This window comes from Semicossyphus pulcher, unplaced genomic scaffold (genome assembly GCF_022749685.1).
Source record: "Semicossyphus pulcher isolate SPU_LCO1_2020_fin unplaced genomic scaffold, fSemPul1.0.p SCAF_2, whole genome shotgun sequence".
NCBI lineage: Eukaryota > Metazoa > Chordata > Actinopteri > Labriformes > Labridae > Semicossyphus > Semicossyphus pulcher.
In genome coordinates, this window is record NW_027211693.1 from 3,603,963 (window position 1) to 3,618,882 (window position 14,920).

At 42.7% G+C, this 14,920-nt stretch overlaps 1 protein-coding gene across 4 annotated transcripts in view; it reads right to left on the bottom strand.

Annotated features, from left to right (window-relative positions):
• Nucleotides 1-12,190, bottom strand: part of LOC138597774 (transcription factor COE3-like) — a 154,031-nt gene extending 141,841 nt beyond the window's left edge. For all 4 annotated transcript variants that reach the window (XM_069669284.1, XM_069669283.1, XM_069669285.1 and 1 more), the window contains exon 1: nt 12,057-12,190. In XM_069669284.1, the coding sequence (XP_069525385.1) occupies nt 12,057-12,190 (134 nt within the window). The remainder of the gene's footprint in view (nt 1-12,056) is intronic.
• Nucleotides 12,191-14,920: the final 2,730 nt, after the last annotated feature.

Here is a 14,920-nt window from a genome sequence, read left to right on the forward strand (position 1 = left end):
AGTAGAAACTTGCATCGGTTTGAATCAGTAAACAGCAAAGACTTAATGTGGCCAAGTTTGGTTTATAATATAGTGCATCTCAGCTTTTTGATACAGATATATCAAACAGTGCATTTAATCTTTCCTTTGATTGGTTTTAAATTGACATTGTGTTTTACTGTAGTAGATGACATCTACTGTTATACATAACTGCAAAAGCCTCAAAGTCCCCCTTAAGTACAGTGAGTACAGTAATTGATTAGAAGTTATTTCGGACTGCATCAATTAGTCACTGAACAGATTAGTTAACGACTACTGTCTCAACTGAATAATCATTGTAGTAATTTTTCAACAAATGCTGGTTGTAGCCTCGTGTCAATTTGATTCTTTACTTAATATGATAGTAAACTGATTATCTCTGGGTTATGGTCTGTTGGTCAGACACAACATAACATTGGAGATGTCATCTTGGGCTGTTGAAAATTATACAAAGCATATTAATCTACAGATTAAAAAATAATGAAAATAATAGTTATTTGTTTTTGTTAACCAATTGTAAATAAAATTAATTCACTTAAAAAATGCTGCTTTGACTCTGATGCAGCTTGTAATCTGTAAAGTAAATAAACGATTCAAATGAAATGATTGTAGCGGAGTAAAAAGTAGAATATCTGCCTTCAAAATGTAGTGGAGTGGAAGCATAAAGTGGCAGTAAACAGAGACACTCAAGTAAAGTACAAATTCCTCACATTGTACTAAAGTACATAGCTTGAGTTAATGTACTTCAACTCAAATTAGCCTGTAGCCACGGCTACATGTATTGTGCTACATGTACAACATGAAAGCACAATACATCTGAAAATGAGGTTCTTTATTTCAGCTTCATCGTCGTTCTTAGCTTTATGGAAAAGAGATATGCGTCCTCTCTGTACTCCATCTTCCTTGAAACTGTCTGATTTGGAAAGAGACATCTTTGTTGTTCACAGAAAACCAACAAATAAAGCTTCGAAGCTGCTCTCTTCTCATCAAAAACTGGTTATGTACGGGAACCTTTGACCTTTGCCATTATTCTGCACCAAACTAAATACATTTAAAAAAATGAATTGTGTGAATAGAATTGTGATTTTATTTTGATTGCGTATGAAAGGGTAATTTATGGGAGTGGGGAGGGTAGCCAGAAATGGCCTCCAGAGCAGCAGTATGAGACCACTTGCCTATTGTGAGAGAGACACTTAAAAACAAACAAAAACAAACAAAAACAAAAAAAGTGTGTGTGTTGTCAAATCTGCCTAGCAACAGCCACCGGTCCTCATAACTACAGCAGAAAAAGATTTATTTTACTTTGAGTGTTCTTAAATCTGAAGTGACATTCTCACTCAGTACTCCCATCTAGTGAAACATTTGATGTTTGCACCATTCTAGCTACAGTGGAAGTAGGGGCCCTCACAAGGCATAGAGGAGACGTGGACCTCACAAAGATTTATAGACATGTATGTGTGTGTTTGTGTGTGTGTGTGTTGATTTATGCAAGGCTGCACAATTACCCACGCATACATTTACCCAATCAGGCCTCACACACACACACCTGTTTGGTTAGCTCTTATTAGCCGTGTAATATGAACTAATGACTGCAGGCTGAAACATGGTGAGAAGACAGCAGGCTGTGTGTGTGTGTGTGTGTGTGTGTGTGTGTGTGTGTGTGTGTGTGTGTGTGTGTGTTATGTCATTGGATATAAAAACCCACACCACCCCTCCCCCGCCCCCTCTCGCCTCTTGTCCTGATTTCATTGATAACTTGTGATAGATTAATCAGACTTGTCAGACGCACCACCCTCAGCTGTTCTACACGCTGCGCTGCATCTATGAATGGTTTTATTCTTTTTCAGTGTTCCACTGAATTCAATCATCAAAGAGAGTAAAACATCTCAGTGTAAGTTAATGTTATCAGAAGACTCTCTCCATCACAGATGCATTGTGGGAGGTTTCTGGTGGGTCCGCTGTGGGCTCGATGGCTCTGGCGGTGCCGTCAGGGAGGAAACGCTCGCTGACTGATTTCCATTTGTGCACCTTAATAGTGTGTGTCATTCCTAATTAGGGCGACTGGCTCGGGGAGACTGGTGGCTCGATGCTGGAATGGCTGCTCCTGTCATGCTGCAATTACCAACAAATTAGTCTTTAGACTGAGGGGCTTCTGCACACGCTCACACACTCCTGACCAAGTGTGTGTGTGTGTGTGTGTGTGTGTGTGTGAGAGAGAGTGAGAGTGTGTGTGTGTGCTAATTAGTACGTTCTGTGAGGTGTTCCATGTGTGAAAATGCATCATAAAAGCAGAGAGTTTCAGAGCCGTCAGAGTTCCACCTGCAGCTGTTTGTTCTGCAGCTTCACCTTCACCTTGACAATATGAACAATAACACACTCATTTACACGTTAACTCAATAAATACAAAAACAATAAGGTATTGTAATCACGTTACTGAGCACTTCTTTTCAAACTCTGGTCAGAAATTAAAGAATGTTTTTAATAAAGATGTAAAAAAGATGATTTTTTCAAATGGAGTTTGGTGTGTAGAACTACAAGTCTTCAGTATTTTGTCCACTTTAACATCAAACTGTGGTCCTTGTGGTGCGTTCAGGCGCCACTTATTTTAGTGGGTTCTTTCGCTCAAGTATTGTGATTACTTTGCTGTTTGATGAATTAGGACAAATAAAATGTATCTTTCATTGTCTTATTAAAACATGTAAAACAGCTGATTTCTCAAATGGACTTTGGTGAGAAAAACTTTCGACAAGTGAAACCAACCTTTTTTTTCCCAGTAAATCTAAGGAGTTTATTTTGTGCAGGTATTGTAATCTTATGACGTTTAGTTCCCTGAGCATTAACCTACATCTGTAAAACAGCTGATTTTTCAAATGGACTTTGGTGATGAAACTGTCTCAGCAAGTGAAGCTAAAACGAGCGTCGTTGGACTCTTTCATTCTCTTGTTTTTCATTGTATGGACAGTTGAGTAAAGAAGAACATAATTACACTGAATTCAGTCTTATTAAGGATGTTAAATTGAAGGTTTTTCAAATGGAGTTTGGTGTGTCAATCCAAGTGAAACTAACACGTTTGTAGTCTTGGCTGTGTGGTGCATTCAGGCTTCGGTAAATCTGAGGTTTTTAAATATGATGAGTTCTTTTGATAAATCTGCGACGTTTGAGGTGTTTGGACGATTTAGAAAAACATAGTTAAAGAGAAGAACATTGATTAGCTGGTGTAAATGTCTTAGTAAAACATTTAAAATAGCTAATTTTTCAATGGAATTTGGTGCATAAAACTATCATGACAAGTGGACAGTCTTTTTTTCCCATTAGTTCATAAGACCCTGGTCCCTATGGTGCCTTCAGGGTTCCGTAAATCGGAGTCTTCTGGTCCAGGAATGTAACCTGCTTACTTTCACTCACTCTCAATGATTCTGCTCTTTGACATATTGAGACACAGTGACAAAAAATGAGAAAGGAAAACACGTAATGTCTTCATTAAGCTGTAAAAACGCAGATTTATCAAATGGAATTTGGTGTTTTAAGCTGCCTGAACCAGTAAAAGTAAAAGTGTCTTTAAAAAACTAAAATTTCCTCATCAATTAATCAAACTCTGGTCCCTGCGGTGCATTCAAGGGTCTGTAAATCTGAGTTTCCAAATGTTTTTTGGGTCTTTTTGGCTTCACACTCTCTTCAGATTTATTTTCTGAGGTTTTGTCGAGATGTTTTAATATTTTACTTCTCTGCTCTCAGGATGGATGGAGAGTCGAACTAATGCAGCTGCATGTTTCCTCTACTCAGCTGTTTCCTGCAGAACACATCCTTTATGCACACACTGCCTGTCACACACACACACACACACACACACACACACACACACACACAGGCCGGGCCCATTACTGTGGTCACCTGCGCCTCTCAGACGAAGCTCAGGGTTAATTGTTTGCAGCTTTTTTTTGATGCGTCGCTGCTTCTGATTAGCCGAGCGGCCGCAGACGTTCAACAGAGGCCAGGAGGAGACAAAGAAGCCGAGCTCGAGTGTCGACGGTTTATTTACACGAGTCAACTTCACTTCCATCGCCGCGGAAACAACCACGAGGAGGAGGAGGGTGAGGACGACGTGTCAGGAAGAATTTACTTACTGTAACATTCAAAGCTAACACGGCGTCTGCTTTTTAATTATATATCATGATTCTGAGGCTGCGTTCAGGAGAGTTTAATTGTGTGTAAGTAAAGATGAGGAGGGGGGAGAAGGGGGAGGGTGTTGACAAATGCAAATGCAGGAGGAAGCGCATTTTGCCTCACCCGTGTGGGGAAGTGAGACGTTAAAGGGGGGAGATAAAAACAGGAAGTGATCGGTGGAGGCCTCGGCTGACCGTCGCTGTGAGTTACGACTCTCTGATAAAAAGTCTCTCTGCGCTCACATCCATCACTGCCAGACTCCTCAGATCTGTCTCCCCCTCCTCACCCCGCCTCCCACCCGCCACTGGGGAGCGCCGAATGATTGAGCCGGTGACGAATGACGCCGCCGACGAAGTGGGGAATCCCCCGGTCGACGATTATTCACCTCCTCCAAAGTCTACCTGAACTCCCCCGCCTCCCCCAGTGAGCCTGGGAACCTGTACTTAATAACCCCCCAACCATCCTCACCCCCTCCCCCCTCACCACACACAGCCTCCCTTTAACCCCACAGGACAAAGATAGGGCGTGGAGGGCAGGATCACTCACTCTGATCGCTATTTTCTGAGCCCCTTTTTTTCTCCACGTTCTGCAGCGGAGTCAGGGAGGGTCGAGGGAAATCTGTTCACCTGTCGCATCCACACACACACACACACACACGCACACACACACACAAACACACACACACACACACACACACACACACACACACACACACACACACACACACACACACTGCCTCTCGTTGAGTCCTAAAAGTCTATTTTTCCTTGTTCAAAACTCTCCTAGCTCTACAGAAACGCTCACAAAATTAGAATATATACATATTAATATATATATATATATATGTATATATAAATATATATAAGAAATATTACAAACTAAAAACTAGAAAATATAAATCATAAAAATACAACAAAAAAACAGAATTTCATCAAGATTCACATTTAACACGCTGACTGCAGGATTACGCTGTGAGGTTTGTGAATGAGACGTAAAAGCCTTTTGACATCGTTTTTTATTTTGTGTTGCTAACCCGTCAGTTTGGAGTTTTAGTTCCTTTTTTTGTCTTGTTTAAAAGGTTCATGAAGGCACCACAGGGTCTCAAACACACCTCATGCTTACAGACGACAGGTGCATGATGGGAATTCACCTGTTTAATTAGAAGGTTCAGGTACAAACACAAAGGCTGGATGACAACAACGCACTGATCGCAGGTTCGATTCCCGGTCTGCCGATCCATTTGGTGCATGTCAGCCCCCACTCTGTACTCCCCACACTTCCTGTCTCTGCTCAGCTGTCCTATCGAATAAAGGCAAAAAGCCCAAAAAATAATATTTAAAAAAAAAAAGAAGTACCGATAAGGAAACCATCACTTCCTAGGAGACCTCACGGCTCGGACGCGTCTGATGTCAGAACGGCTGAACTTTATCGACACTCAGTTTACAGACAAATCTGACTAAAGGGTTAAATATGCAGCTCGTATTTACTTTGTTTCCTGTCGATGCTCATTTTTATAACGCCACGCGGGACTTTGTTCTTCTGTTGGGACACAAGTCGACTTACGGTGTGTAGAAAACGCACACGCAGACGAGTGTAAAGCAACGAGCTCCAGCGCGGCCCAACAGATTTTGGGGACTAAAGCGCGGAGGACAAGAGTTAGTTAATTATCATTAATTCAAAGATGTTATCTGCACCAAATCCTGTTCAGTTTTCTGTCCGTTTAAGATTATCTGTTAAACTTCAGCTCAAACGTGCACGCAGGGACAGAAAGACTTCTCATCACTTCTGATTGTTCATATATATTTATAGATTTTGTTTTATTTGCATCTTAATTATCTGTTTTTATCAGGTGCGTTTTATTTTTCATCTTATTACGGCTGTTTCCACGTGACGCACTCGGTGCATGTTTCTTTATCCTAACCAGGCTGAGCTGCAGCTCTCGTATGAAGGTGCCACAAATAAAGTTTATTATTATCGTGTGTGTTCGTTCATAAGCGCGTCCCGTTGGATTACAGGCTTTAATGTCCCTCGTCTCTCACATGTGCTGTCTTCGCTCTTTCTACTTTCTCTGCATTTCATTGTCACTGTGCAGGAAACGTTTGACAGTAAATCTGAAGCGTTACATTGACAGCCGCTTCCTCCGCTGCACGCTGCAGACTGAGCGAGAGGCTTTCAGCTGCACGGACGCTGCACAGGAAACATGAGCACGACGGGTTCGTCCACTTTCTAATGAAGGCAGAAAATATTTTTAAATGAAGCTCGTCATTTAAAGAACACAGAAATATCAGAGCGGGCCGACCTGCACCTCCCTGTTCACCCTGCAGGACGTCCTGTGTGCCAGGTAAATCATCACCTGCAGAAGTATTCATTAATATTAGTATTTAATTAGCATTAGTATTAATAAAACCTGTCGGCTGCTTCGACAGATATCGGTCCTGTTTGTGACGATGATTCTTCTTTAGCGTCGCGCGTGTTCATATTTTGTCGTGCTTTGACTTCACGCTGCCGCTTCATGTCTGCTGCCGATGTTTCACACGCTGCAAACTTTAAGGCTGGATGAGGTTAGAGATGATTCATGAGGCGGTCTCCCTCCGAACGTGTGAATACACACCCTTCAGAAAAGTTTTTGTCTCTGTCTCTAGTTTGAGAAAAAGAGGCGTTCAGAGCGATTGTAAACGGACACGGATCATCTCGTGTTTTCATTCGCTTTTTATTTTAACGTGTTTGCAGCCGTGTGTTTGCTGAACGTGCTCTGACAAACTCAAACTTTAAGTCTGGTTAAGTAAGATTCAACTAAATAATAATGTACACACACACACACACACACACAGACACACACACACACACACAGAGTCTCACACTAACAGCAGCCTGTGTGCGCCCAAGCAGAGCGCTGACCTCTGACCTCTCACACACTTTCATCTGAACAGTTGTAGTTTTCTCTGGTGAAGCGTCGACAGGTGAAATTCTCTGACGGACACGTTTTAAACATAAACTGCTGATGACACTTAAACACACCTTTACGTGTGAGTCAGACTTAAGTATGATTAAATTAAATGTAAAGCTTAATCCCAGATTAAAAGGACGTTAATCTCTGCTGCCGTTTCACTTTAGTTTCTCTGGGCGTCTTTAGATTTGGTGTTTTCAGCGATGTGACAAAAGGAGCCGCTCGGACGGGAGAAACACGTGTGATGTGACCTGACGATGAAGTCTGATCACCTTCATCGTGATTATCACCAGTGGATTAAAAATGTGTCATTTGTTTGCACACGTGTCTCAGAGGTTCATGGCGCTGAAGAGGTCATTTTACTATACTAATACTTGTTTTCACTTCCTGATATTTTTCATGGTGTTGTTTTTCATCCTGTCTGTTCTCCTTCACATCGACTCGTCTCCATCTTTGTACCTGTGACTCCATCGAGCTCCGCTCTGCAGCAGGCGACGCGTTCACGTGTCAAACTGATGATAACAGTTGTGATTGTGGAAAATCCACCGTCTGACTGAGACGCTTTGAAGCTCGTTCACAAGGCAGAGGAACACAAACATGTTGCTGACACATGATTCATGAGTCTGCAGATTAATAATCCACGTTCATCTGCAGCTTCTGCTTCCAGAAACAATCCAGCTGACACAAACACGTCTCCTCATCTGTGCACGGATTACAACCTGATGCATCGACGTTCATCTTAAATAAACACAGAAACCTGCACACCTGATGACGCACCTGTTACACTCTGACACTCACACAGGGTGTTTCAGGCGGAAATATTAATGATGCATTTTGTACGAAGGTTTAATGTTTCTGGACTTTAAAAATTTAATCTGGTTAGAAATGTTCATGTATATATATATATATACACATATATATATATATATATATACACATATATATATATATATATATATACACATACATATATATACATATATATAAATATATATATATATATATGAGATGTTCTTCTGTTGCTTTTGATTAAATTGAAGCTGTGAAAGTTTTCTTTTTTTCGTGCTGTAACTCTCCGTCCTTTAGTTCCCTTTGTGTCGCACTCTGAGCGTCTTGCTCTCTGAGTTTCCAACAGGAGACCAAACTCCAGAGAGAAATCACCCGTTTTCTACTCGACCTACAGACTCCCTGAAAGCTTCGATTACAAGATTAAAATCCAGTTTAATCAGAGTTTAACGTGTTTGTATGTGTAACTGAGGAGCTTTGTACACTGTAAGAAGTGACTAAATATCTCCCTCTGTCAGAACAAACACTTTCCTACATCTTATGCACGTCTGAACGTCCACTCAGGTCGCGGCTTTAGTTCTGCATTTTCCTGCTTTATATTAAATATAATAAAACTGTTAAATTACGCAGGTTAAAATGAGAGTTTTTAATTATGATGTTGAATTATTTTAAGACTTAGGAAACAGTTAAAGCTGCAGATGTTAAATATTTGGTGAATGCATGAAAAGAAAAGCGGTCTGAGTGTGTGATCAGAAGGTGACGTCTCTTTGCTCATGTTTCTGTAAACATCTTTATTTTCATGTTTCAGTTTCCTGCCGTGACCTCCAAATGAAGCAAACGCGTTACAAATTATTTACATGAAAACACTTTAAAATAATCGTTCAGTGCTTCAGATCATTTACAGAATGATCCGATCAGAGATCCGTCTGTTTGTTTCCTTTAAAACATATTGGAACACTTCTCCCTGTCATTACTCATCAATGATCAATAACTGGACTGAACATCCTCTGACTGGTTCATCCTAGTTTTTATCTTGTTGGATGATTTTCAGAGCGTTGGTTTGTGAACGCAGCCTGTTAAACGTGTCAGAAGCTGTGATCTCTCGTTAATCAGCTCGTCAGCTGTTTGTTTCGTCCCGTCCGTCAAACCGTCTCCTCTTAAATCTCGTCTTTAAACTCTCCTCACTTTTTCATCGCGCTAATCGGGCCACTGAAGGAGTCTGAACCCGTAAAGACGTGCACGGTTCACACCAGCACAAAGCACACCACACACACTGAGTCAGTAATCTGAGACGGTCACTGTTCATCAGTCTGCTTCCTCTGAACGCAGCTTTAAAAACACACGAACACAACAAACCTACAGCTCCTTCTTCTTCTGTGCTGCGAACAGAAACACACCAACACTCGCTCTTCTTTGTGTTGTGTTTTTTTTTTATCTTTTACTTTTTATATATTTATTTTAACATTTGAATTTTACTTACTTACTGTTTTTATCTGTTGTGCAGCACTTTGGTAACCTTGTTGTTTTTAAATGTGCTATATAAATAAAGTGGATTGGATTGGATTCTTCTCTGCCTCACTTTAGAACACGCTAAAATTCATGTTAACGTCCCGGCTGCTCCACTTCCAACACGTTCACACTCACGTTCCTTTAAACCGTTGTGTTTCAAACACAGGTGGAGGTGTGGTGGATGCAAAGCAGGACAAACAGACGCAGCTCGGACACGTCGACACTGATTCAAATGAACCACCTGTGTTTTTATTTTTGGAGGAAACTTGATTTTTCCTCCTGCAGGTGAACAACCTTCATGCTAACGCAGAGCTCGTTCCCTGACTGGTCCTGGTTGTTCATCCTTCTTCACAGCTGACGCTCGGTGTTAATCTAACCTGCAGCACGGCTTCATGTTTGTTCCTCTCACACTTCTACAGATTTAACTCTTAATTAAAAGGTTTGTGATTTTTTGCAGCAGAAATAGACTTAAATATAATAAAGTGTGTCAGACTGCAGCAGCGTGCACACGAGCAGCTGCACACGCTGCACGTTAAACTGCTGCAGAACAACAAGTATTAATGTTCAGGACGAATCCAGTTATCAATTAAAGGAAACAAACGTTGGACTGTTTAAATAACCGATCAACAGATCTGAAGCTAAAGGGACAAAGAATCTGAATCTTTAGATTTTTAAGGATTTGTTTTCTGATGATCAGACAAATTAAAACATTTGAACACGACAGCGTGCAGATTTTCTGCTTCTGACCAAACGAATAATCAGTGAATCACCATCGATTATTGTGACTGTGAGATGAAACATAATTCAGCTGATCTTTATTGTAACCGTCGGCTGAAAGAATAAAGTTGATGTTTCACAGGAAGCAGTTGTGACTTTAATGCACGTCTGATGTGAAACGTGTTTAAGACTCGATCGGATTCTTTTGAAGCTCAAAGTGAAGAAAACTAAATAATCATGTTCAAATGTACGAAACGAACGCAGTGAAAGAAGTTTCAACACTGAGCTGGGTTAACTCTGGTTTCTGGTCCTGAATCTTGTTGCAGATTTTGGAGTTTTAATTGTTTTAATTTTGCAAAAAATTAAAAAAACTAAACTAAATAAATAAACGATAAAAACATGAATCACGCTGCTGTTTGTTTCCTCATCAGCCTGTTGGAGCAGCTGATGCGTTCAGGTGACTTTAAACTGAAGCTGCGCTCAAAATCTGCATCGATTTATTAAAGCGTCAAATTTCACTTCCGCTGTCGGAGTCACAAAAGTGTAAATAACGTCAGAATGTAGCGAAATAAACTTTAGAGATTAAAAACAAAGACGAGCATTTAATGATCTTTAAAAGCGGTTTCACAGCACACTCGTGTTTTATCTGCCTCGTGGATATTTTGATAATTCGGAAAACTCGTGACTTTTAAATTAATATTTATTCTCCTTTGATTCTTTAAAAGCTTTAAATTGTACAAAACGCTTAAATGGGTGAATTTCAGAGTGAGCCTCTGCGTGTGTCCGGACTCTGCCGGGCTGCGCGTGTTTGTGACACGGAGGTCAAAGTTCTTTTATCGTGCACGTGAAACACTTTAATTTAACCTGTGGCCCAGTTTATTTTGATTTTATTTCCTCCCCGAGTCGCTTCATAAATAAAAAACCGCCTAAATTAACTTTATTAAATTCGGCGCTTCAGAATGTGAAACTCTGAACGTGTTTGTGCATAAAACAAATCTGTGTGCTTTAATCTAATTGTCATAAACGTATTCTAATAATTATAATGTGAATAAACTTTAATTATTCTTAAAGAATCCCGGAGATCAGGCGCGTGCAGCGGCTGCAGCTCCGCGCTCCTCCCGCAGCCTCTCTGCGCGCGGCGTGATTGTGCGGCTCCAAACCGCGTGTCAGATTTATTTAAATTAACGATCAGAGCCTCGCAGTCTGAGACAGGAACCTTGTTTCAGTTTGAGACCTGGTTTATAAACACGCGCTGAAGTGGGGGGGTTATTCGGCTTCTGTCTCCTCTCTCACCGGGCAGCCGGTGAACCTGAACCCGCCGGAGAGGAGGAGGGAGCCGGGGTGACGGGGCTGCCGCTCAGCGCTGAAACATCAATGCTGCTGGTTTGAAACACTGAGAAATAAACAGTGAATGGCTGATGTGTTTTATGTGTTCACTTTGTTTTTCTCTGAATACATTTATTTTCTGATTTCTAAACAGAACTCGTTCATTTTTAATCAGTTTGAAGAGAAAAACTTGTCGGCTGCTTTTTGTCGCTTTAGTCTCAAAGTTTTTTCAGTTTCAGTTTCTTCGTTTGCAGATTTAAAAAGTGGAAATTGTTGCGCGTGCACAGTGCATCCCCCCTGCTTTAGTTTTTAACGTGTTTCTAACATGACAAACTGAAACATGTCTCACTCTGTGTGTCTGTGCAGCAGCAGCTCTGCGGGTTTAATGCTTCTAACTTTACTGTAACTCGCTCTCCTGCCGTTAGAGAGGGACCTCCGTGCAGGTCACTATAAGACGGATCCTGCAGGACTCGAACCTGAACAGGACTGTCACCTTCACGCTGGAGCTTTCTATCTGTGGCACTAGTCAGCCTGCTGGCACCGCGGAGCGCACAGATGAAAAGTTGAAGTGTTTCGGTGATATTTTTACCTCTGGGCCGCTGTGTTCGCGTCCAAAATCCCTGCGCCCTGCATCCAGGAGCGGACCGGGGTCATGCCGGTGGGGAGCGGCTCCTCCTTCATGGTCAGGGCCCCCCTGGGGAGGCTGTCCTGGATGGAGAACATCAAAGTGTCCTTCTGGGAGCTTCGTCTTCACCAGAAACAAGAAAGAAGAAGAGTAATCCTCCCTGTAGCAGCCACTCAAAAAAGCCAAAGGACCACCTGGATTAAGGTGGAGAAAAGAGGAGCGATGAAGAGGAGGAGGAAGGAGGAGGGGAGGAGGGACACACAGAGCGAGCTTCCCCAAAGTACCGGGTCCTGATCCAGAGAAGAGCCCGGGATCCCTCTGGGTTTCTCCGGGGTTGTTTTAGATCCCAGCCGCGGCTCGCAGCTGCCCGGGCTTCAGACTGCGTCTGTGAAGTTAAAAGAGGGCGTAGAGAGGAGCGTGGAGCGGGGAGAGCATCTCAGAGGAGCCGGGAGAGAGAGAGCACAATCAGCCGGGATCCGGAGAGCCTGACGCCGGGAGAACGGAGCGCGGAGAGCCGGGGATCAGAGGGAGGCGAGCAGCCGCGGATTGTGGAGAAATGAAAAGTGGGATAAAAAAACACGCGAGCGCTTCAAAAAGGAGTAAAATGAAATGATTAGCAAACAAGAGGGAGGGACGGACCGTGGAAGGCTGCTGCTCCCGGGGGAACAGGGGGATTGGGCAGCGAGAAATCTCATCCCCCTCCCTCCCCGGCTCTTTATGGCTCCTCTGTCCCGGCGGAGAGCTCCTTCTCCCGGGGTCCGAGGCTCTGGAGCTCCCGGGGGACCGGCGTGGACCTGGAGGGGGCGGAGACAGCACCAAATACGGGCAGCTCATTTGGATATTGGTCGCACCTCTGTCGCCTGATTGGTCAAAGTGGCACGTTGCGTCATTTTTTTTTTCAAAAGGCACTCCAAATAAGGGTTTCCGCGTGTTCGGCCGCGCGCGCTGTAAAAAATGAAGCTCACGTTCAAGTTTGAAAACAAGAAGAGTTAATGAGAGGAGCAGAGCCGAGGCTGCAGGTGTGAACGCGCCTTTTAAACACATTAACCAAACAGACTGAAGTGAGCTTTGACAGGACGGAGGTGAAGGACGTTCTGTCAAACATTCACACATGTGTTTGCTGTTATTAACCTGCAGCGCGCGCGGGGAACTGTTGATGTGGTGACTTTAAAACCACTTCTGTGCACGCAGGACGCACAAGTCACTCAGGCCGATCCTTAGCATCCTTCTGACACACCAGCAGCACATTCTGTCACCTCTGAACATCTGACTAACTGAGCTGTAGAGGCTGACAGCGGAGACACGAACAGGCCGCTCCGGATACGAGACTGTACTACTGAAGTGATCAGGAGCACAGATCTGTATTCACTTCCTCCAACCTCACAGACTTCTGCAGATTTTGGGGGATTAACTGGTTTCATGTGGAATAATCTCCTCTGTCATCCCGCGTTCAGGCTGACTGACACGGGAGGCGCGTAAATTTGGCACCAATTTGCGCTTTTTTACGCACGGACATATGGCTGACACACACACACACACACACACACACACACACACACACACACACACACACACACACACACACACGGAGGGAGAGCCGCTAATAAGCTGCAGTGTTTTATTTCACACTGATGTCAAAGATATTTAAATTAGAGTTTAGATTAAAAAGAAAAAGGCCTCAAATCCACCAGTAATTATTTAAACAATGAGAATAATAATAATAATTATTATTATTATTATTATTATTATTACACTGGATGTATTTGATGTTTTTGGGGGGGTTGTCATTTCTGTTGCGTTTCGTGGCACGAGCAGAATTCCTCTAATTAAGCCCAAACTCGCGAGCAGCGCTGATTAAATATTTATCCTCCTTTAGCCCGCCGCCTTCCTCAGGGGACGCAGAAACGTCTGGAAAGCCTGGAAAAATATCTGTGCACGCGGGGAGAAAAAGTCAATGAGACGCTGCAAACATGTCGGAGATGAAGAGGAAGAGGAGGAAGATGAAGAGGGTCCGGAGTACAAACCAGACGGCAACAGGCTCCTCGGGCTGCTAATGAGAGCGTGTTTGATTATTAATTATATTTTATTTCTCTAATTATTATAAAAATATTAACACTCATAATTAAAACAAATACACTTCATGCGTTTAATAATATTTGTGCTACAAATAAACCGAAAAGGACGGTGATGATTTTTATTACAGGCCACATTAATCAATATTTTTCACATTTTCAGGAAGTGATTTTAACAACATTTTTTCATCTTTAATTTGTTTTATTTTCCTGAATCTTCTGTGATTTTAGGGTTCGGATCAGAACCTGGAACCTGATATCTACAAATCCTGGAGCTCCCTGAAGGTCCCCCGGAAGCTCATTGACGACACATTAAAATGGGATCAGATCTGCATCTATGACAGCGTTTAACCTCCTCTGCAGCGCCTTTGGATTTACCCAGAAACCTCCGTTAAAACCTGGAACCACCACAAATGATCCTTGAACACTGGGACCTCTTTTCTGTAAGTATTCCAGGAACTTCCTTGAAGCCACGAGAAAAACCGTAAGATAAGCCTCTGAGCTCTGCGAACTTTCCTGGATCCCCTGGTCCCCTTGTTGGGCTAACCCAGCCTCCCTGAGACGCACCTGCCCGGACCACCCTGCAGAACACCTGAACCCCCGGAATCCTTTAAGGCCTCCTGGAACTTCCTTTAAAACCCAGAGAACCCTTTAAAGACCCCTCAGATAAGCCTCCTCCGACCTGTTCTAGATCCCCTGGTTCCCCTTAAAACTACCAGAATCCCCTTAGATATCCCGGGAACGACACCGACCACC